Here is a 21,529-nt window from a genome sequence, read left to right as displayed (position 1 = left end):
CAGCTAATCTAATAACTTCCGTGACCTACACCTCCAATATTTAATCCTATGCAAATAGAGAATAGATAGAAAATGCTGTTTTCAAAGACAGAAATCCTTGTCCTTGTGTTTGCTGAAACTAAAAATCATTTTTCCTTCCATTGTACTTTTCCTCCAGAGCACGTTTAAGTTCAAGTCAGAGAGCGACGTCCATTTGGCCGAACATCACAAACTGGTGTTGTACGACAGCAAGTTGTCCGGCTCCATCGCCTTCACCTACAACGCCAAGGCCACAGACGCTCAGCTCTGTCTGGAGTCGTCGCCCAAAGAAAACGCCTCCATCTTCGTGCACTCGCCTCACGCCCTCATGCTGCAGGTCACCTCACCGCTTTCTCTTTGCAGACTTTTCTCTCATTTCTGTGCAGCTGCTTTTTTCCAAAAAAAAGATCATCACTGTAAACAGAGAATACTGAAATATTCTACTCAAGTAAAAGTACCACTGTTTTGTTAAAATTTGATTTAAGTACAATTGTAAGTGCTAGTACTCAAGTAAATGTACTCAAGTTAAAGTAAAAAAGTGGCTTTTTAAATTTACTCACATGATTTGTTTTTACCTGTCCTCATCATCATTCACATGTCCTCATCATTCACCTGTCCTCCTTATTTACCTGTCCTCGTCATTTACCTGTCCTCTTTATTTACCTGTCCTCGTCATTCACCTGTCCTCTTTATTTACCTGTCCTCGTCATTCACCTGTCCTCTTTATTTACCTGTCCCCATCATTCACCTGTCCCCATCATTCACCTGTCCTCTTTATTTACCTGTCCCCATCATTCACCTGTCCTCTTTATTTACCTGTCCTCGTCATTTACCTGTCCTCTTTATTTACCTGTCCTCGTCATTCACCTGTCCTCTTTATTTACCTGTCCTCGTCATTCACCTGTCCTCTTTATTTACCTGTCCCCATCATTCACCTGTCCCCATCATTCACCTGTCCTCTTTATTTACCTGTCCCCATCATTCACCTGTCCTCTTTATTTACCTGTCCCCATCATTCTCTTGTCCTCTTTATTTACCTGTCCCCATCATTCACCTGTCCTCTTTATTTACCTGTCCTCATCATCATTCACCTGTCCACTTTATTTACCTGTCCTCATTATTTACCTGTCCACATCATCATTCACCTGTCCTCATCATTCACCTGTCCCCATCATTCACCTGTCCACTTTATTCACCTGTCCTCATCATCATTCACCTGTCCTCATCATTCACTATCAAAAAACATACTTAAGTAAAAGTAAAATTTCACATTTTGAAATTGACTATAAAAAGTTCAAGTGCAGAGAAAACCTCCTCAGTTACAGAAACACAAGTAAATCCTCCTTCATTTCTTTCCACCTCTGACTCTTACGTCTGTTTCTTATCATCACAGGACGTTAAAGCCACGATCACCTGTTCCATCCACAGCGCTATTCACTCCATCGGAGGGATCCAGGTTCTCTTCCCGCTCTTTTCCCAGCTGGACTTTCATCAGCTCAACGACAGCCTGGTGGAAAACACAGTCTGGTAAGAAAGAGACCAAGTGATTTTTTTTTTACGTTAACTATTATACGCCGGCTTTTGGTCGTTGTGAAAGGACAACATGTCCTCCTGTGAACGACGTGCTGCCCAATGTGGATTCTCTCTCCAAATCCAAGCCCAAAGAAGCCGTCTCACCGAGGACAAAATCACAAGGTTGATGAAGATTACATAAATAGAGAATCGTGGATTTGGACCGACCCATGTATTTTTCAGATGTTGCCCCTATTTCCCTTGTCATTATTTATTTAACGCAAGAGACAAAACGCGTAGACTACACTGATGACGTTAAAATCGTGTCTCATAATTTGCCCATATAATCTGTTCAAATCAGCCTAAAATCAGGAGTTACCCATGATCGTCAGGAACGAAATCTGGCCAGTTATCCTCTAGTGTGGGGCGGAGCCTAAGCTAGTCATATTTAACCATGTAACACCTTTAAAAGGACCAGAAAATGTAAATTTTTCCAGAATAACTTTCAATATCGAGTGAAATTACTGTAATAATTTGATGTGCGACTTCTCAGCTTTCAGAAACCGCTGCGTAATTACAGTAATGCAAACTGCGCTCGTGAAAACGTATCACGTGCGAAACGCTCGGTGTTGAACGGTTTGAAATAGAGTTTGATCTTCACTGTAATCCAGTGTGAGACAACAACATCAGTCAGACTCAGGACTGAGTGAATAACAGGACAAACCTCTGTAATGATCACATCTCTGTGTCTCTGTGGTTTCCTCTCATCCACTGCTCTCTCTTTCCTCTCATCCTCTGCTCTCTCTTTCCTCTCATCCTCTGCTCTCTCTTTCCTCTCATCCTCTGCTCTCTCTTTCCTCTCATCCTCTGCTCTCTCTTTCCTCTCATCCTCTGCTCTCTCTTTCCTCTCATCCTCTGCTCTCTCTTTCCTCTCTTTCCTCTCATCCTCTGCTCTCTCTTTCCTCTCTTTCCTCTCATCCTCTGCTCTCTCTTTCCTCTCATCCTCTGCTCTCTCTTTCCTCTCATCCTCTGCTCTCTCTTTCCTCTCATCCTCTGCTCTCTCTTTCCTCTCATCCTCTGCTCTCTCTTTCCTCTCTTTCCTCTCATCCTCTGCTCTCTCTTTCCTCTCATCCTCTGCTCTCTCTTTCCTCTCATCCTCTGCTCTCTCTTTCCTCTCATCCTCTGCTCTCTCTTTCCTCTCTTTCCTCTCATCCTCTGCTCTCTCTTTCCTCTCATCCTCTGCTCTCTCTTTCCTCTCTTTCCTCTCATCCTCTGCTCTCTCTTTCCTCTCTTTCCTCTCATCCTCTGCTCTCTCTTTCCTCTCATCCTCTGCTCTCTCTTTCCTCTCATCCTCTGCTCTCTCTTTCCTCTCATCCTCTGCTCTCTCTTTCCTCTCTCTCCTCTCATCCTCTGCTCTCTCTTTCCTCTCTTTCCTCTCATCCTCTGCTCTCTCTTTCCTCTCTTTCCTCTCATCCTCTGCTCTCTCTTTCCTCTCATCCTCTGCTCTCTCTTTCCTCTCATCCTCTGCTCTCTCTTTCCTCTCATCCTCTGCTCTCTCTTTCCTCTCTTTCCTCTCATCCTCTGCTCTCTCTTTCCTCTCATCCTCTGCTCTCTCTTTCCTCTCTCTCCTCTCATCCTCTGCTCTCTCTTTCCTCTCTTTCCTCTCATCCTCTGCTCTCTCTTTCCTCTCTTTCCTCTCATCCTCTGCTCTCTCTTTCCTCTCATCCTCTGCTCTCTCTTTCCTCTCATCTCTCTTTCCTCTCTTTCCTCTCATCCTCTGCTCTCTCTTTCCTCTCATCCTCTGCTCTCTCTTTCCTCTCATCCTCTGCTCTCTCTTTCCTCTCATCCTCTGCTCTCTCTTTCCTCTCATCCTCTGCTCTCTCTTTCCTCTCATCCTCTGCTCTCTCTTTCCTCTCTTTCCTCTCATCCTCTGCTCTCTCTTTCCTCTCATCCTCTGCTCTCTCTTTCCTCTCATCCTCTGCTCTCTCTTTCCTCTCATCCTCTGCTCTCTCTTTCCTCTCATCCTCTGCTCTCTCTTTCCTCTCTCTCCTCTCATCCTCTGCTCTCTCTTTCCTCTCTTTCCTCTCATCCTCTGCTCTCTCTTTCCTCTCTTTCCTCTCATCCTCTGCTCTCTCTTTCCTCTCATCCTCTGCTCTCTCTTTCCTCTCATCCTCTGCTCTCTCTTTCCTCTCTTTCCTCTCATCCTCTGCTCTCTCTTTCCTCTCATCCTCTGCTCTCTCTTTCCTCTCATCCTCTGCTCTCTCTTTCCTCTCATCCTCTGCTCTCTCTTTCCTCTCTCTCCTCTCATCCTCTGCTCTCTCTTTCCTCTCTTTCCTCTCATCCTCTGCTCTCTCTTTCCTCTCTTTCCTCTCATCCTCTGCTCTCTCTTTCCTCTCATCCTCTGCTCTCTCTTTCCTCTCATCCTCTGCTCTCTCTTTCCTCTCATCCTCTGCTCTCTCTTTCCTCTCATCCTCTGCTCTCTCTTTCCTCTCATCCTCTGCTCTCTCTTTCCTCTCTTTCCTCTCATCCTCTGCTCTCTCTTTCCTCTCATCCTCTGCTCTCTCTTTCCTCTCATCCTCTGCTCTCTCTTTCCTCTCATCCTCTGCTCTCTCTTTCCTCTCATCCTCTGCTCTCTCTTTCCTCTCTCTCCTCTCATCCTCTGCTCTCTCTTTCCTCTCTCTCCTCTCATCCTCTGCTCTCTCTTTCCTCTCTTTCCTCTCATCCTCTGCTCTCTCTTTCCTCTCTTTCCTCTCATCCTCTGCTCTCTCTTTCCTCTCATCCTCTGCTCTCTCTTTCCTCTCATCCTCTGCTCTCTCTTTCCTCTCTTTCCTCTCATCCTCTGCTCTCTCTTTCCTCTCATCCTCTGCTCTCTCTTTCCTCTCTTTCCTCTCATCCTCTGCTCTCTCTTTCCTCTCTTTCCTCTCATCCTCTGCTCTCTCTTTCCTCTCATCCTCTGCTCTCTCTTTCCTCTCATCCTCTGCTCTCTCTTTCCTCTCATCCTCTGCTCTCTCTCTCTTTCCTCTCATCCTCTGCTCTCTCTCTCTTTCCTCTCATCCTCTGCTCTCTCTTTCCTCTCATCCTCTGCTCTCTCTTTCCTCTCATCCTCTGCTCTCTCTTTCCTCTCATCCTCTGCTCTCTCTTTCCTCTCATCCTCTCTCTTTCCTCTCATCCTCTGCTCTCTCTTTCCTCTCATCCTCTGCTCTCTCTTTCCTCTCATCCTCTGCTCTCTCTTTCCTCTCATCCTCTCTCTTTCCTCTCATCCTCTGCTCTCTCTTTCCTCTCATCCTCTGCTCTCTCTTTCCTCTCATCCTCTGCTCTCTATTTCCTCTCATCCTCTGCTCTCTCTTTCCTCTCATCCTCTGCTCTCTCTTTCCTCTCATCCTCTGCTCTCTCTTTCCTCTCATCCTCTGCTCTCTCTTTCCTCTCATCCTCTGCTCTCTCTTTCCTCTCATCCTCTGCTCTCTATTTCCTCTCATCCTCTGCTCTCTATTTCCTCTCTTTCCTCTCATCCTCTGCTCTCTCTTTCCTCTCTTTCCTCTCATCCTCTGCTCTCTCTTTCCTCTCATCCTCTGCTCTCTCTTTCCTCTCATCCTCTGCTCTCTCTTTCCTCTCATCCTCTGCTCTCTCTCTCTTTCCTCTCATCCTCTGCTCTCTCTCTCTTTCCTCTCATCCTCTGCTCTCTCTTTCCTCTCATCCTCTGCTCTCTCTTTCCTCTCATCCTCTGCTCTCTCTTTCCTCTCATCCTCTGCTCTCTCTTTCCTCTCATCCTCTCTCTTTCCTCTCATCCTCTGCTCTCTCTTTCCTCTCATCCTCTGCTCTCTCTTTCCTCTCATCCTCTGCTCTCTCTTTCCTCTCATCCTCTCTCTTTCCTCTCATCCTCTGCTCTCTCTTTCCTCTCATCCTCTGCTCTCTCTTTCCTCTCATCCTCTGCTCTCTATTTCCTCTCATCCTCTGCTCTCTCTTTCCTCTCATCCTCTGCTCTCTCTTTCCTCTCATCCTCTGCTCTCTCTTTCCTCTCATCCTCTGCTCTCTCTTTCCTCTCATCCTCTGCTCTCTCTTTCCTCTCATCCTCTGCTCTCTATTTCCTCTCATCCTCTGCTCTCTATTTCCTCTCTTTCCTCTCATCCTCTGCTCTCTCTTTCCTCTCTTTCCTCTCATCCTCTGCTCTCTCTTTCCTCTCATCCTCTGCTCTCTCTTTCCTCTCATCCTCTGCTCTCTCTTTCCTCTCATCCTCTGCTCTCTCTCTCTTTCCTCTCATCCTCTGCTCTCTCTCTCTTTCCTCTCATCCTCTGCTCTCTCTTTCCTCTCATCCTCTGCTCTCTCTTTCCTCTCATCCTCTGCTCTCTCTTTCCTCTCATCCTCTGCTCTCTCTCTCTTTCCTCTCATCCTCTGCTCTCTCTCTCTTTCCTCTCATCCTCTGCTCTCTCTTTCCTCTCATCCTCTGCTCTCTCTTTCCTCTCGGTCACGTCGTGCCAACTTTCTTTGTCCTCTTCTTGGCTCGTGGAGTGAGTTCTTCTAAAGCCCGGTGAGCTGACGAGTTCAAAGCTTGTACCGCAATTAACCCCCGAGTTACGCCTGTGGCTGTGTTCACTAACTCTGCTGGATTCACTTTGCTTTTCCTCGCTTTCTCCCTTTGTGCCACTTTAAAGGTGCAGTTTCACACTGGACACGTTTGTGTAAGTGTGTGTGACCACAGCAGAAATTCTATCCGGGTTTGTTTTCATTTAAAAACACTGTTAAATTCTCCTCTGTAGTAGACTAAGCAACAGCACTCTTGATTAACAAGTCAACATATTTCACATTTCACAGTAAAAACCCCCCCAAAAAATCTAGAGGAATAAGGAACGTGAGTATTCTTTTACTTTGAAAAAGGAATTAAACAAAAACTTCTACAAATTATACAAAGAGCAATGCCAATGGATGCTGATTACACACATTCCCACTGGTCAAAAAATGCAATTCAACCCAGAATTTAACTGTTTTTTTTTTGTTATGTTGTTTATTATGTGTATATAATTTAAAAAGATCCACAATTTAACTTTTTCTTTAAATGTATATCATAAAACCCAGAGAATTTAACTGTTTTTTCCCCCTATTTAGAAAAAAAAAACTGATTTCAACTGTTTTTAATATATATATAACAATGCCAGAACATTACTGTTTTTTAAATATATATATATTAATAAAGGCAGAATTTAAATGTTTGTTTAGATGTACATAATAAAACACACATAATTTAACTGTTTTTTTTCTAGTTTTTAAATATATATGATTAAAGAAAACAGATTTCAACAGTTTTTAATATATATACAATAACAATGCCAGAATATTACTGTTTTTTAACATATATATATATATATATATATATATATATATGTTAATAAAGCCAGAATGTAAATGTTTGTTTAGATGTACATAATAAAACACACAGAATGTATACATAAAAAAAAGCATTTAACACTCTATTATATAGAAAAAAAAGATTTAATAATGGCCCTCATCCTCTTCTGTAGGAGTGTGATTTAATGGTGAGACGGCAGATTATAACAAATGAACTGTTTTGGGCTTTTCCATGCACATCATTGAACTACGGTGGCCTTTACAGACCATAAAGAATGTTGTGTTGTCCTTCTTGCCATTGTAAAGGCGTTTTTTATTTCTTTTTAACACTATAATTACACATATTAAATCCAATTTCTAGTCGGTGCATTTTCACAAAATGGACCTCAATGAATTCCCCACACTTGTAAATCACCGTCAGCAGATGCCAAAGGCATAAATTAAAAGGTGATACGTGCGAGGACGCAGCTGACTGTCGCTCACCTCTCTGTCTGTGGAAAGTGAAGCGACGGCTTAATTAAACTGACGCAGTCGCGAGTGAGAAGTTAACGCTCGGTCAGACGAGTTTTCACACAGTGTTTGTGCAATAACTGCGGGTCAAAGACTGTGCACGACAACTGTGTCTTTGTGACTGTTGAGCTGCAGCAGAGGCTGCGGGAGAGAGTGAGGAGAGAGCGAGGAGAGAGCGAGGAGAGCAGAAAAAGCTGATTAATAAGAGAAACACTGTCACACCAACACAAGCTCCAGCTGAAAACGAGAAAGCTCCTTCCCTTTGAACCCTCCTCCTCCTCCTCCATGTGTCTGACATATAGAGACACATCATTTTCCCGAGTGGTCGCAGACTTTTGGACTCGAGCCCCCGACCTTTCTCTGCTCCAGTCGTCTCTTTCCTCAGCTGAAGAGGGATGAAAGTGGAGAGCGATAGTTCCCAGCTGATTGCTGTCATCCTCTGAAAATGACCTTGTTTTTTTTTAACACTCACTACATCGTCTCTGCTGCAGAGAGAGAGAAAAACTCCCTCAACACCTGATGAGTGTGTGAATGGAGCCGTATTTTATATCCGTGTCAGAGAACTCACTCTTGTTATTTCCTTTGTCTTTTTTTCACAGTGTCACTCTCCTGGTCTTTCTGCTGGAGCTGCTCAAGAGCTCTGTGGCCATGCAGGAGCAGATGCTGGGAGGAAAAGGCTTCTTGGTGATCGGGTACCTGCTGGAAAAGGTCAAGTAGAGAGTGTCCCCCAATAAGTTATATTCTGTGTTGTAATGTTATAAAGTACACATTAGAGCTTTCCCAAACCATTATTTTTCAAACGACTACCGTATTTTCCGCATTATAAGGCGCATGTAGAACTTTCTAGCAATTGTTCAGCGCGTTCTGTGCGGAATCAGAGTGAGATTGTCATCAAATCAGTCGCAATCAAAGCTTTAACATCCAAGGCAATTCTTGTATATAGCTAACCCCTTATTTGTTTGTCGTCATCTGTAACTGATCATCAGAACCCGTATGCTTTGCCGGTTTACAACCTATTAAGTAGTGTATTGAGTTGTGTTTAGATAAAACCTCTTAAAGACACTCGAGTTGTCCGCCATACTTGTTCTGGTCGCCCTTTCCAGAGGTTAGTTTATTGAGCTGTAAGAAGCAGCCGGTAAAAATCTGGACAGCGCACCTTCAATGAATGTCCTATTTTGAACAGTTTTCATATATAGGGCTCACCGGATTATAAGGCGCATAGAATAGAAGATATTGCAGTCAAACGTTTGACTGGGGTTGCGTTATGCATCCACTAGATGGAGCTGTGCTAAAGGGAATGTCAACAAAACAGATAAAGTCAAACTTTACCAATTGATCCATATATAAGGCGCTCCGGATTATAAGGCGCATTGTCGTTTTTTAAAAAAATTAAAGGCTTTTAAGTGCACCTTATAGTGCGGAAAATACGGTAATCAAACAAATTGTACGATTTGAGTGTGAGTGTGAGTGTGTGTGTGCGCCTGCGTGTCTGTCTGTGTGACTCTACTGAACGGAATTAATAACGAGACAACAACTGTCTAACGTAGCGTTTATCTTTGGTTTACTACTGCGACTGCTTGATAAACTAACATTTCAGGGCGAGGAAGAGGGGAAATCAACAGCACATACGCAGTTTTGCTGCCATCCTGAAACAACAGCTCCAGGGTTTTTTCATTTCAAATGCTTGTGCATCACTGATGTACTGCTGTGGTCCGACAAAGTCAATTAGCCTGCAAACAACCGCATTGTTAGAAGAGTTGAGGGTAAAAAAAATTCCCACACTTTTGAAAACCGTAGACTTGTTTTTTTGCTGTTTGTTCCTCGGTGCTCCCTCTACAGCTTACCACTGCCATAGAGTTCTTCTTCTTCTGTTTTTAAACTCACGTGTCTCCGCATATTTAGCGCCACCACTGGACTGGAGTGAGAGTTCATGTAGTAGGTTGTTTGGAACGGGGCGTCAACAGAGGGGGGGGGGGTTGCGACGTGTCGACGCAAAATATTCATGTCAACACATTTTTGAAGTCGAATACGTCGACTAGTCGTCTCAGCTCTAGTACAAATGCTTAAATTCACATGTGACCCATGGGCTGCAAGTTTGAAACCTCCCTGTCCAATTAACAGTGAGCAATGGGTTATTGGGGACCTTGCTACCCCAGCCTTTGACCTGTTTGGGTCCAGGACTTTGGTTCCCTTTGGTGCCTTTCAGAACACTCAAGGTCACCTCCCAGTCTTCTTCTTTAGGGGTCACCACAGCAGATCCTCCAGCCTCAGCAGCTCCGTCTTCAACATCCTTTGAACACAAAATAACAATAAAGGCGATTCTACTTCTGCTGATTCTTTTGATGATTTTGACTAAAATCTGCTTTTACGTGACTCTAGCCATATTTCCATCGAGTAGAACCAGAACCTAAAAGGGATACTTAAGTAAAAATATTTTACCAGAAAAATGACTTTGGTACAAGTCAGTTATTTCACAATAAAACCACAATAATGTACTGTAGTCAGGAACGCTGGAGTGCTTTTATTGTGAAAAATACAATTAAACCCAGAATTTAACAGTTTTTAAGATTAAAAAAAGGAAGTCAGAATTCCAGTATCTCAGAAATTTGATATGTCAGATTTCTGAGAATATTTTTGTTTGTTTGTTTTCAAAAATAAATTCGATTTGGCCCTCATCCTCTTCCGTAGGAGTGGCTTTTAATGGTAAGACTGAAGATTGTGACAAATGGAGGACTTTAATGGGCTTTTTCATGCTCACCAAGGAACTACGGTGGCCTTTATAGACCATAAAAGATGTTGTCCGTCCTTGTTTGCATAATGAAGCTTATTCTCAGACTCTGAAAACCCGGTTTCCATTTTATGAATGACACAAATGATAAATCCTAATGTACAGTTTTCACTTGTTTCTGTAAAACAAAACAAAACCATCTTTTATTTCTCTTCCTCACACTGTGGAGAAACAGCTTGTCTTGTCTCTTCTCTCTGAACCTTGTGAACCGTCTGATCTTTCGTTGCCTGCAGCACAAACCTGAACGTGTCTCTTTGAACTCGACGCAGTTTAAAGACAAACACCGCGAGACGACACGTCTCCTCCGTTTCCCCCTCGCTGCTTCCACCGTCTTTCCACATCTGTCTTTGCTGTATTTACCTGTTTCTGTAATGCAGATCGAGCGTCTTCCCCCCAGAGTGCTGAGAAATGACTCCACTTTGTCACTCAGCGACTCAGCCTGTCTTCAGGCTACAGCTGCTGTTAACTAACAGTCAGGAAACCGTGAGCTGCCGTTTCTTCTTTTCCTTTCTTTCTTACTCGTCTTCCCGCTGCCAGCTTTCACACTTCTACGTATCGCACCATCTGTTCCTGAGCTGTTTATGTCACACCTTTGCTTCTCACCCTCTCACCTGCCGTCACCAAATCACCACATGTTCAGAGAGCAGGTGCCAGACAAGAGCAGCAATGATCCTTGTCAAAGTGAAATTCTACTATATGCCCACATTTTATTCACATTTTTAGATTCAGTTGCTTAAAGCAGCATTTTTTTTTTTACCCGTAATTTAAAAGCATCAGAGTCATTGTGATGGTTAATTGTCTTGTTTTCGGGGATATCGGGGGGAGATTTGCTCTCCACTGCCCCCTGCTGTCTGTTAGCGGAAAACTAGCCTGGCAACCAGTTTCGCAGAAATTAGGTACTGCCGCATTAGGACCAGGTTTTAGTCTCCATGAGGATCCATGAGGATCCATGAGGACTACTGGTCCTGACGAGGTCAAGTGTGAAGGTCCTTTGGAGGTTGTGATTTAACAACGTACAAACACTTAGTAGTAGTATTTTTAGTAACTTCTACTTTTACTCCACTTCTTTTCCTCTAGCTATCTTTGTTACTCCCAAATAAAATCAGAAGAAGTATTATGGTCTGCTTTTATATAGAGCTTTTCTAGTCTTTATGAGCTGCTTTGCTCAAGGACAGACAAGCCAGGAGTTGAACCCACAACCTTCTAGTTGAAAGACAACTTACCCTACCGCTGAGCCACCATGGCTCAGTCTTTCCTATTTGCTTCTTCAGTACTTTTAAGTACAGTAAATGTCATATACTTTAAGTACCTTTATTTAAGTTATACTAGTGCAGTCGCCGTAGGAAGTACGTATTCCTATTGTGGGACTGTCAGTCACAACAGCTAGCTACGCTAATGCTAATCGAAAATTAAAACATTACATTGTGCCCTAATGAGACTGCACAGTGTTTGTATTATGTTAGCCCTGCGCTAATGCTAATCGTAGCCTCGCTGGCTTACCTTTGGAAACGGGTTCGCCAAGTTAGCCGCAAAGTAGTAGCATGCTAATGCCTGGTGTAGCGTGATAAATCATAGAAAATTAAAATTACTCAAAAAAATGTAAAACTCAAGGATGCGCACCATCAGGTCATGTGCTCGACCCATATCCAAAGTCTTAGTGCGATCTGACTAACGGTCAGTGAGATAATCCTGTCACAGACGGACAGACAGACAAAACTTGCTTTATAGATAGATTACAAAATAAGTGACTTCAACTTCTACCAAAGTCATTTTCTGGTAACATTCTTATACTTTTACTTTAAGTATCACCTTTAGGGTACTTTATACAAGACTGCACTGTAAAAATGGGAGGACACGGGAGCTGCTGGTCCACTGCTGCCTCGTGTGGTCAGTTTGTGTCACTGAGGTAAATCTGAAAGATAGATTTCAAACACCAAATTCACAAAATAACACATTTGTAGTGACTGATGGAGGCAGCAGTGGATCAACAACCTCTGGCCCGGTGTGATGAATAAATCGCTGGTTTTCTCTGTGGACTTTGGTTTGGGACAAAAACAACAAACACATTCTCAAGACTTCGTAGACTTAAGCAGGTGTTCATTTTATTAGCTGCCTGACGTTCGTTGGCTAAAATCCGGTTTGCCTTCTGTCCCTGTTGGCAGCCATGTTGGCAGTGAGCATCAGGCTGCTTTACAGAAATGATACCTTTAAACCACAGAGCAGGAATCATAAAAAGGAGAGTTGGACGTGGATAAAAGGCTTTTTCATTTTGAAGAAACCATTGTTCTCTTTTATGCATATTTTTACAGACACGTGCAGCATTAAAGTATCCTCGTATTAACCACTTACAGAGTCTTCCCAGCGTTGTATAATCATTTCTTTGAACACGATTCTCTTCCTCCTGCAGTCGTCGCGCTCGCACATCTCCAGGTCAGTGCTGGAGCAGTTCCTGTCCTTTGCGAAGTATCTGGACGGCCTGACACACGGAGCGCCGCTGCTCAAGCAGCTGTGCGACCACATCCTGTTCAACGCTGCCATCTGGATCCATACTCCTGCCAAGGTAAGCTCTTCTGCAGGTAACTCAGCCCATGGAAGGGACACAGGGACACAGGGACACATGGACACAGGGACACAGGGACACAGGGACACAGGGACACAGGGACACATGGACACAGGGACACAGGGACACATGGACACAGGGACACAGGGACACGTGTCCTCACGCATGACCTCGCTGAAGTAGACAAATGACGTTTTAGAAGGACCTTTTTTATACTTTAGTGGTCTGTGTCTTTAGTCTACAATTATATCCAGCATATTAAATAAAAAAGAATGTGGGGCACTACCCATTAATTGGACACTCCTCATGGACACCAGCTCCCTGGATCTAGTGCTGGTCCCAAGCCAAGACAAATTCAGAAGGCCATGTCAAGTATTTGCAATAAAAATAATGTATAGACAGACAAAAAAGTAATTTTTTCTTGAGAAAATAAAGTTTCTTTAACCTTCAACCTCCTGACTACAAAAATGTGTAATTTGTACTAACTTAATTATTTAAAAAAAATGCAGATTATATTAAAAATGGCAGGTAATCGTCTACCTCTAGTCAAGATGAGTCTAATCTCAACGGATGGAAAAGAAGAGTACAAAATAAAACAGGAAGTGCATGACAAGACTGGACATGAGTGACTTTAACGACACAGAAAGAGACGCAAAGGACCAACACAGAACGTGAAACACGAAACATGATTAACATATTTGACGCATTAACAATGGTATATGTTTGCGTCCGTTCTTTTTATCAGACTTTTCTCTGACATTCGAGGTTTGACGTTAACGGAACGCATCGTTGAGTCGAGTAGAGAAGATCAGATATTCTCACATTTATAATCGATTAAATTATACCACGGTTCATTGCCTGCTTACAACTTTTCTGTCCATAACAAAGTTTTTTACATATTATTTTTTCCTTTGCCTCCTCTTAAATAATGACCCATGACGAAACAGGATGAGGGATATTAAAGAGGCAGTGTGTGTGTGTGTGTGTGTGTGTGTGTGTGTGTGTGTTCTTGTACTTGCGGCATACTGAGGACCAGTGAGGGTTTTTAACCAACAAAGTGAGGTCATTTTTACGGAGTGAGGATATTCTGGCCGATCCTCACTTTGTTTTCATTGAAATCACTTCCTTAGGTTGCTACAACATGCTATACTCAACTTTTATGTCAAATTTTGGACAAATTTTTTTTTCAAATGTTGGTCCACATAGTATAGTATGATGTTTTTGTCAAATTTTGGACCAAAAATTCACAAAAAGTGAGGTCATTTTTACGGAGTGAGGATATTCTGGCCGATCCTCACTTTGTTTTCATTGAAATCACTTCCTTAGGTTGCTACAACATGCTATACTCAACTTTTATGTCAAATTTTGGACAAATTTTTTTTTCAAAATTTTGGTCGACATAGTATGATGTTTTTGTCAACAACAAAAAAAATCGAAAAAAGTTTTTTTTTTTTGAACGACAGTATAGTATCACATTTTTGTCAAATTTTGGTCAAATTTTTTTTTGTAAAATGTTGGTCAAATTTTTTTTTTTAAATTTTGGTCGACATAGTATGATGTTTTTGTCAAATTTTGGACCAAAAATTACAACAACAACAAAAAAAAATCGAAAAAGTTTTCCACCCCTTTTTGCTCTGGGGCTCCACCTGCAGACATTTTATGGTACTGCAACCAGTAGTCCTTTGTAGATGTCATTCATGAAGTGGATATTTGTAATTGTGTTGATTTATAAAGTGGAAATGCTGGTCCTCAGTATGCAGCAAGTACAAGAGTGTGTGTGTGTGTGTGTGTGTGTGTGTGTGTGTGTGTGTGTGTGTGTGTGTGTGTGTGTCGCTTTCGGGGCCAAACTATGAATAAATAAGAGGAGGAGATGAATGCAAAAGTGTTCAGAGGCTTTCTTTTGCGACACTCGTCCAAAAGAGGAGCGTAGAGAAAGAGGCGTTAAAAAAAGAAAGAATCACTGACTTAATGCAGTGAGTTAGAGCACTTTTCACTTTTACATCAGAGCAGAGGGACAAAGCTACACTGGCTTCTTCCCTCAGGACGTGACACAGAGTCCACATTTTCATCTGTCATGCGCTTTCAGGCCGTGCTGTGTGAACCATGTGGACGTGAAATATGCATCAATTATACCCGAGCTCTCGCCGACCTTGTCCAAGTAGACAAATACGACTTGCTTTTGTGACGTTCTCTTGTCTGTAGCCTCGAAACCACATCACATCACACCCACAGTGTCGCGTTTGACTCGTTAATGTCCTATAATTTATGACATGTCACAGGGAGTGGGGGGGGGGGGGACGCTCAAAGTATTTAGTGCCGGAACGACACCGTGGTCCGATTAGCAATTCTTGTCAGCTCTGTTGCTAATTATTAATCGTCAGGGAACAGAGTGGAGGAGCCGCGGTTTGAAATATGAGTAATATAGGGTCACTGACTGCAAATTACATGTATGACGGATAGATAGAGCTCCATTTCTCTGCTTTCCAGTATCTCAGCTGATATGGGGTGAAAGGCGTGGTCACACACTGGACAGATTGCCACTCCATAGTTTTTGAATTTTCCAGATATCACAAACGATCTTGGAGTGACGGTAAAGAGAAGTACGCATGTCAAATCATGTCACTGATGACAGGATGGTAACAGAAGGGTTAAAAAGTGTGCCGACACTATTGTGCAGTTGATAATATTCATTTATGTATATGCTCTCTCTCTCTCTACAGATTCAGCTCTCTCTCTACACGTACCTGTCCGCTGAATTCATCGGCACGGCAACCATCTATAATGCCATTCGCCGCGTGGGCACAGTGCTTCAGCTCATGCATTCACTCAAATACTACTACTGGGCTGTGAACCCTGCAGACGGCAGTGGTATCGTGCCAAAGGGTCTGGGTGAGTATGCTTGAAATTTTTTTTATTTTTTTTATCTCAGTTTGACCTAAATAACAACTAGTGTGGAGGTTTTTTTACGTTATGGTAAAGCATTATCGTAAAAGTGCTAACAAGATTCTAATACTTTCACACATTTATCGCAATCACACAATATTTATTCTAAATCTGAGCTGTAGCTATCGATAGGTTTAGCTAGCTAACTAGCTATTCATGTTAGAATTTGTCTCATGTGCAATGGTTGGGTGTCTCGATCTGTCCTGGACTTTGAAATCCCAAAATCTTCTACCCTTCCACTTCCCTAAACATTGTCATTCCCATACCAGGAGTTGAACCCAGGCCACCTGGACCATATGGGACTGCTTATTTGTAAATCGGAAGACTTTGCTGGTCGACCATGTTGTAAAGACTGAAATTATCCAATATGTGAAGCTAGCTAGCAATAGGTTTAGCTAGCTAACTAGCTATTCATGTAAGAATTCATCTCATGTGAAATGGTTGGGTGTCTCGATCTGTCCTGGCCTCCGATAGCCCAAAATCTTCTACCCTTCCACTTCCCAAAACATTGTCATTCCTATACCAAGAATTGAACCTGGGCGAAAACCAGGAATCCTAACCTCTAGACCATATGGGACAGCTTATTTGCACATGAACGATTTTGCTTGTTGACCATGTCGTAAAGCTAGCTAGCTATTAATAGGTTTAGCTAGCTAACTATTCATTTTAGAGTTAGTCTCGTATGAAATGGTTGGGCGTCTCAATCGGGCCTTTGATAGCTCATAATCTTCCAGCTTTTGACTTCCCTAAACAATGTCATTCCCATACCGGGAGTTGAACCCAGGCCACCTGGGTGAAAACCAGGGATCCTAACCGCTAGACCATATGGGACTGCTTATTCGTAATTTGGGCGACTTCGCTCGTCGACCATGTCGTAAAGAATGAAATTATCCAATATGTCCAGCTAGCTAGCAAGAGGTTTAGCTAGCTAACTAGTTATTCCTGTTAGTATTCATCTCATGTGAAATGGTTGGGTGTCTCGATCTGTCCTGGCCTCCGATAGCCTAAAATCTTCTACCCTTCCACTTCCCAAAACATTGTCATTCCTATACCAAGAGTTGAACCCGGGCGAAAACCAGGAATCTTAACCTCTAGACCATATGGGACAGCTTATTTGTACATGGACGATTACGCTTGTTGACCATGTCGTAAAGCTAGCTAGCTATTAATAGGTTTAGCTAGCTAACTATTCATTTTAGAGTTAGTCTCGTATGAAATGGTTGGGCGTCTCAATCAGGCCTTTGATAGCTCATAATCTTCCAGCTTTTGACTTCCCTAAACAATGTCATTCCCATACCAGGAGTTGAACCCGGGCCACCTGGGTGAAAACCAGGGATCCTAACCGCTAGACCATATGGGACTGCTTATTTGTAATTTGGGCGACTTCGCTCGTCGACCATGTCGTAAAGAATGAAATTATCCAATATGTCCAGCTAGCTAGCAAGAGGTTTAGCTAGCTAACTAGTTATTCATGTTAGTATTCATCTCATGTGAAATGGTTGGGTGTCTCGATCTGTCCTGGCCTCCGATAGCCTAAAATCTTCTACCCTTCCACTTCCCAAAACATTGTCATTCCTATACCAAGAGTTGAACCCGGGCGAAAACCAGGGATCCTAACCTCTAGACCATATGGGACAGCTTATTTGCACATGGACGATTACGCTTGTTGACCATGTCGTAAAGCTAGCTAGCTATTAATAGGTTTAGCTAGCTAACTATTCATTTTAGAGTTAGTCTCGTATGAAATGGTTGGGCGTCTCAATCTGTCCTTTGATAGCTCATAATCTTCCAGCTTTTGACTTCCCTAAACAATGTCATTCCCATACCGGGAGTTGAACCCGGGCCACCTGGGTGAAAACCAGGGATCCTAACCGCTAGACCATATGGGACTGCTTATTTGTAATTTGGGCGACTTCGCTCGTCGACCATGTCGTAAAGAATGAAATTATCCAATATGTCCAGCTAGCTAGCAAGAGGTTTAGCTAGCTAACTAGTTATTCATGTTAGTATTCATCTCATGTGAAATGGTTGGGTGTCTCGATCTGTCCTGGCCTCCGATAGCCCAAAATCTTCTACCCTTCCACTCCCCAAAACATTGTCATTCCTATACCAAGAATTGAACCCGGGCGAAAACCAGGAATCCTAACCTCTAGACCATATGGGACAGCTTATTTGCACATGGACGATTACGCTTGTTGACCATGTCGTAAAGCTAGCTAGTTATTAATAGGTTTAGCTAGCTAACTATTCATTTTAGAGTTAGTCTCATATGAAATGGTTGGGTGTCTCAATCGGGCCTTTGATAGCTCATAATCTTCCAGCTTTTGACTTCCCTAAACAATGTCATTCCCATACCGGGAGTTGAACCCGGGCGAAAACCAGGGATCCTAACCGCTAGACCATATGGGACTGCTTATTTGTAATTTGGGCGACTTCGCTCGTCGACCATGTCGTAAAGAATGAAATCATCAAATATGTCTAGCTAGCTAGCAATAGGTTTAGCTAGCTAACTAGCTATTCATGTAAGAATTCATCTCATGTGAAATGGTTGGGTGTCTCGATCTGTCCTGGCCTCCGATAGCCCAAAATCTTCTACCCTTCCACTTCCCAAAACATTGTCATTCCTATACCAAGAGTTGAACCCGGGCGAAAACCAGGGATCCTAACCGCTAGACCATATGGGACAGCTTATTTGCACATGGACGATTACGCTTGCTGACCATGTCGTAAAGCTAGCTAGCTATTAATAGGTTTAGCTAGCTAACTATTCATTTTAGAGTTAGTCTCGTATGAAATGGTTGGGCGTCTCAATCGGGCCTTTGATAGCTCATAATCTTCCAGCTTTTGACTTCCCTAAACAATGTCATTCCCATACCGGGAGTTGAACCCGGGCCACCTGGGTGAAAACCAGGGATCCTAACCGCTAGACCATATGGGACTGCTTATTTGTAATTTGGGCGACTTCGCTCGTCGACCATGTCGTAAAGAATGAAATCATCAAATATGTCTAGCTAGCTAGCAATAGGTTTAGCTAGCTAACTAGCTATTCATGTAAGAATTCATCTCATGTGAAATGGTTGGGTGTCTCGATCTGTCCTGGCCTCCGATAGTCCAAAATCTTCTACCCTTCCACTTCCCAAAACATTGTCATTCCTATACCAAGAATTGAACCCGGGCGAAAACCAGGAATCCTAACCTCTAGACCATATGGGACAGCTTATTTGCACATGGACGATTTCGCTTGTTGACCATGTCGTAAAGCTAGCTAGCTATTAATAGGTTTAGCTAGCTAACTATTCATTTTAGAGTTAGTCTCGTATGAAATGGTTGGGCGTCTCAATCTGTCCTTTGATAGCTCATAATCTTCCAGCTTTTGACTTCCCTAAACAATGTCATTCCCATACCAGGAGTTGAACCCGGGCCACCTGGGTGAAAACCAGGGATCCTAACCGCTAGACCATATGGGACTGCTTATTCGTAATTTGGGCGACTTCGCTCGTCGACCATGTCGTAAAGAATGAAATTATCCAATATGTCCAGCTAGCTAGCAAGAGGTTTAGCTAGCTAACTAGTTATTCCTGTTAGTATTCATCTCATGTGAAATGGTTGGGTGTCTCGATCTGTCCTGGCCTCCGATAGCCTAAAATCTTCTACCCTTCCACTTCCCAAAACATTGTCATTCCTATACCAAGAGTTGAATCCGGGCGAAAACCGGGGATCCTAACCTCTAGACCATATGGGACAGCTTATTTGCACATGGACGATTACGCTTGCTGACCATGTCGTAAACCTAGCTAGCTATTAATAGGTTTAGCTAGCTAACTATTCATTTTAGAGTTAGTCTCGTATGAAATGGTTGGGTGTCTCAATCGGGCCTTTGATAGCTCATAATCTTCCAGCTTTTGACTTCCCTAAACAATGTCATTCCCATACCGGGAGTTGAACCCGGGCCACCTGGGTGAAAACCAGGGATCCTAACCGCTAGACCATATGGGACTGCTTATTTGTTATTTGGGCGACTTCGCTCGTCGACCATGTCGTAAAGAATGAAATCATCAAATATGTCTAGCTAGCTAGCAATAGGTTTAGCTAGCTAACTAGCTATTCATGTAAGAATTCATCTCATGTGAAATGGTTGGGTGTCTCGATCTGTCCTGGCCTCCGATAGTCCAAAATCTTCTACCCTTCCACTTCCCAAAACATTGTCATTCCTATACCAAGAATTGAACCCGGGCGAAAACCAGGAATCCTAACCTCTAGACCATATGGGACAGCTTATTTGCACATGGACGATTACGCTTGTTGACCATGTCGTAAAGCTAGCTAGTTATTAATAGGTTTAGCTAGCTAACTATTCATTTTAGAGTTAGTCTCATATGAAATGGTTGGGTGTCTCAATCGGGCCTTTGATAGCTCATAATCTTCCAGCTTTTGACTTCCCTAAACAATGTCATTCCCATACCGGGAGTTGAACCCGGGCCACCTGGGTGAAAACCAGGGATCCTAACCGCTAGACCATATGGGACTGCTTATTTGTAATTTGGGCGACTTCGCTCGTCGACCATGTCGTGAAGAATGAAATTATCCAATATGTCCATCTAACTAGCAAGAGGTTTAGCTAGCTAACTAGTTATTCCTGTTAGTATTCATCTCATGTGAAATGGTTGGGTGTCTCGATCTGTCCTGGCCTTTGATAGCCCAAAATCTTCTACCCTTCCACTTCCCAAAACATTGTCATTCCTATACCAAGAATTGAACCCGGGCGAAAACCAGGAATCCTAACCTCTAGACCATATGGGACAGCTTATTTGCACATGGACGATTACGCTTGTTGACCATGTCGTAAAGCTAGCTAGTTATTAATAGGTTTAGCTAGCTAACTATTCATTTTAGAGTTAGTCTCATATGAAATGGTTGGGTGTCTCAATCGGGCCTTTGATAGCTCATAATCTTCCAGCTTTTGACTTCCCTAAACAATGTCATTCCCATACCGGGAGTTGAACCCGGGCCACCTGGGTGAAAACCAGGGATCCTAACCGCTAGACCATATGGGACTGCTTATTTGTTATTTGGGCGACTTCGCTCGTCGACCATGTCGTAAAGAATGAAATCATCAAATATGTCTAGCTAGCTAGCAATAGGTTTAGCTAGCTAACTAGCTATTCATGTAAGAATTCATCTCATGTGAAATGGTTGGGTGTCTCGATCTGTCCTGGCCTCCGATAGTCCAAAATCTTCTACCCTTCCACTTCCCAAAACATTGTCATTCCTATACCAAGAATTGAACCCGGGCGAAAACCAGGAATCCTAACCTCTAGACCATATGGGACAGCTTATTTGCACATGGACGATTTCGCTTGTTGACCATGTCGTAAAGCTAGCTAGCTATTAATAGGTTTAGCTAGCTAACTATTCATTTTAGAGTTAGTCTCGTATGAAATGGTTGGGCGTCTCAATCGGGCCTTTGATAGCTCATAATCTTCCAGCTTTTGACTTCCCTAAACAATGTCATTCCCATACCGGGAGTTGAACCCGGGCCACCTGGGTGAAAACCAGGGATCCTAACCGCTAGACCATATGGGACTGCTTATTTGTAATTTGGGCGACTTCGCTCGTCGACCATGTCGTAAAAAATGAAATCATCAAATATGTCTAGCTAGCTAGCAATAGGTTTAGCTAGCTAACTAGCTATTCATGTAAGAATTCATCTCATGTGAAATGGTTGGGTGTCTCGATCTGTCCTGGCCTCTGATAGCCCAAAATCTTCTACCCTTCCACTTCCCAAAACATTGTCATTCCTATACCAAGAATTGAACCCGGGCGAAAACCAGGAATCTTCACCTCTAGACCATATGGGA

The 21,529-nt window shown here is 43.0% G+C and overlaps 1 protein-coding gene across 1 annotated transcript in view; it reads left to right on the top strand.

Annotated features, from left to right (window-relative positions):
- The window catches only part of LOC310925199 (neurobeachin-like), a gene marked incomplete at both ends in the record, with an annotated part of 330,054 nt that overhangs the window by 83,183 nt on the left and 225,342 nt on the right, over nt 1-21,529 (top strand). Inside the window, 5 exons of the mRNA XM_083887081.1 lie at nt 158-355; nt 1,412-1,545; nt 7,980-8,088; nt 12,576-12,728; nt 15,449-15,617. Coding sequence (XP_083743207.1) covers nt 158-355; nt 1,412-1,545; nt 7,980-8,088; nt 12,576-12,728; nt 15,449-15,617 — 763 coding nt within the window. The remainder of the gene's footprint in view (nt 1-157; nt 356-1,411; nt 1,546-7,979; nt 8,089-12,575; nt 12,729-15,448; nt 15,618-21,529) is intronic.

Source organism: Microchirus variegatus, assembly GCF_963457635.1.
Source record: "Microchirus variegatus genome assembly, chromosome: 3".
Lineage (NCBI taxonomy): Eukaryota > Metazoa > Chordata > Actinopteri > Pleuronectiformes > Soleidae > Microchirus > Microchirus variegatus.
Note: the sequence above shows the minus strand (reverse complement) of the source record. Positions and strands in the feature narration are given on the sequence as shown.